Genomic DNA, 2,421 nt, shown 5'->3' on the forward strand with positions numbered 1-2,421 from the left:
TCTTAACAATTGTTACCTATATTTTATAAGAAATAATGTATTTTTTGTTTTTATTCTTTAATTGATTGTTCAAGAATTTGTTATTCTACAAGAAGTTTTTAAAGTCATGATCAAGAAATAGGTTCAAGAATATTTTTATTATTTATGGTTCAAGAATATTTTTATGTTTGAATATATACTCATAAACATATTCTGTCAGAATGTCCGAATTAAAAAAATTATAATTCGTAAAATCGAAATTTTAAAATTAATAGAATCTATGAACCTTTAAAAAATGCAATTTTTCCTTTATTAAGTATATATTAATTGACTAAATTACCCTTGTAATTAATTAAGATGATATTTTTTAATTATATTTAATTCAACAATATATATTAATCACTTTCTTAAAATAATTAAATTTGATTGACCCACATTTATACATATAATAACACAATAATTACTTTGAATAGAGTAACCTAAGCCTATATATATATATATATATATATATATATATATATATATATATATATATATATATATATATATATATATATATATATATATATATATATATATATATATATATATATATATATATATATATATATAAGCTCCTAAGAAATAAAAGTAAATACAAAAGAATTATTTTAATCATTTACATACATTACATAATGCCAAGTAAGAAGCAACAATGGACCCAAATAGCAATGCTCTACGACTCTTGTTCTCTTAAAAAATAAGCCGTTCAGCAAATACCAAATATCTCCAAATGCCACATTATAGCAGTACGTACCCAGCCTTCTAATTATTGAGAAAAGAGAGATGAGATCAATCCACAAAAGCTCATCGTTGATTCCCATATATATACACATGAGGATCCATAAGTAGGGTATATGATATTCAAATTTGGATATAACTTTTCTTGTTCTTGGCATAATATAATTTACCTTAGCTCAACTATACCCTTTTTTTTGAAGATTGACCACTAATAATCGTCAAGCACAGGAGTAGATATATAGCCAGAAAAGCTTGCCCTCTTCTTTATTATTGATGATGGCTGGCTAGGATTAGTTGAATTGAAAGGGTGGCACATGCTCGTTTCCTGATGGTCTTCTATCAAAAGCCCTCAAACAATTTGATTTTACATACACTCGGCACAAACTTAATTCCTCCATCAACTGCATCTTACATTATACATATATATTGGAATTCAAAAGCTTGAAATTATTTAATTACAAAAGAACGAATTAAAACCAAAAAAGAATTAAATTTTAACAAATGAATGAATGATCATACCTCGGGTCTAGGGTTAGAGTTTGAGGAGGGGACTTCTTGGAAAGCCTTGTATTCATTCATTTTCCATTTGGTCTTGGTCCCACTGGGAGCTCTACCATTATAGAAAACCATGGTTCTCTTGATCCCAATGGCTCGATTATTCCAAGAGTAAACGATGCTTGGTGAACCAGTGGCCTTCCAGTAGCCGGAACTCGTCAGGCGGCTGGGTCGCCCTCCTCTTGCTTCTTTCTCTTGTCTAGGAATGAAAAAGAACCACTGCTCCAGGTCTCCTTGACAACGTTCTCCAGCATATTCTGCTTTCAAAATATTATATACGTACGGAGTATATATATATATAGATCCAAATTAATTATGGCAAACAAAAAACAGTAGAAATGTTGAAATTCGAAAGGTAAAAAAGAAAGTTTTTTTTGCTCAAGGTATATAGAAACAAATTTGAACCATTCTTGTCTTCATTAATCTAAACAATTGTGTTCTTGAAATGCTTTAAACCCCATCATAAACACTTAATTAGTTTCCTAAGTTTTCCGTTTAAAATTTATTCAAAAATATATATGTTTGGAGGAATTAAAAGTGACAAAAGGGGATGAATTGAAGTACTAACGAGGGAGGTCCCATGGGTAGAAATCGTAGACATGAAGCCGAGGTATGACTCTATCGATATGTTGCAGTAATCTGGTGGTGCCTTGTATCTTATGCTTCAAATAAAATGTTATCAACTCTTCTTCTGTAGGGTAGAATCTAAACCCTGGTGCCCCGACCACTCCTTCTCCCTCCATTTTCGGGATCTATCTTGATCTTGATTGCGTGTAGCTCCTCTTTCTTAACAAAAGAAACGATCAAAAATCAAACTTTACAAACCAAAGTTTTGAATCTTGGGTGCGACCAATATCTGAATTGCGGAAGGGTGCATGGGTGCTTGAATGTGTGTATCCGTGTTTGTGTTCATACTTATATATTATATATATATATATATATATATATATATATATATATATATATATATATATATATATATATATATATATATATATATATATATATATATATATATATATATATATACAAATAGTAGTACGTGTGGAACTAGTAATTAATGGAAGCCGAGTGAAATAAGAAAAAAAAACATTTAGAAATTTCCAT

At 29.2% G+C, this 2,421-nt stretch overlaps 1 protein-coding gene across 3 annotated transcripts; it reads right to left on the reverse strand.

The window, feature by feature from the left end:
* Positions 1-604: 604 nt before the first annotated feature.
* On the reverse strand, positions 605-2,216 carry LOC111921007 (NAC domain-containing protein 90). Of its 3 annotated transcripts, XR_006183535.1 has the most exons (4): positions 1,883-2,216; positions 1,279-1,571; positions 930-1,166; positions 605-783 (listed from the first exon to the last, which is right to left on the reverse strand). XR_006183535.1 is itself a non-coding variant. In XM_023916575.2 (3 exons), the coding sequence occupies exons 1-3, from the start codon at positions 2,055-2,057 to the stop codon at positions 1,050-1,052; spliced, it is 579 nt and encodes a 192-aa protein (XP_023772343.1). In that variant the 5' UTR covers positions 2,058-2,216; the 3' UTR covers positions 605-1,049. The 3 variants fall into 3 exon arrangements, 2 of the variants coding, with proteins under 2 accessions (XP_023772343.1, XP_023772342.1); XM_023916575.2 differs by having other exon boundaries at positions 605-1,160; XM_023916574.2 differs by having other exon boundaries at positions 605-1,166.
* Between the last annotated feature and the right edge of the window lie 205 nt (positions 2,217-2,421).

Source organism: Lactuca sativa, chromosome 5 (genome assembly GCF_002870075.4).
Source record: "Lactuca sativa cultivar Salinas chromosome 5, Lsat_Salinas_v11, whole genome shotgun sequence".
In the NCBI taxonomy this organism is placed as follows: Eukaryota; Viridiplantae; Streptophyta; class Magnoliopsida; order Asterales; family Asteraceae; genus Lactuca; species Lactuca sativa.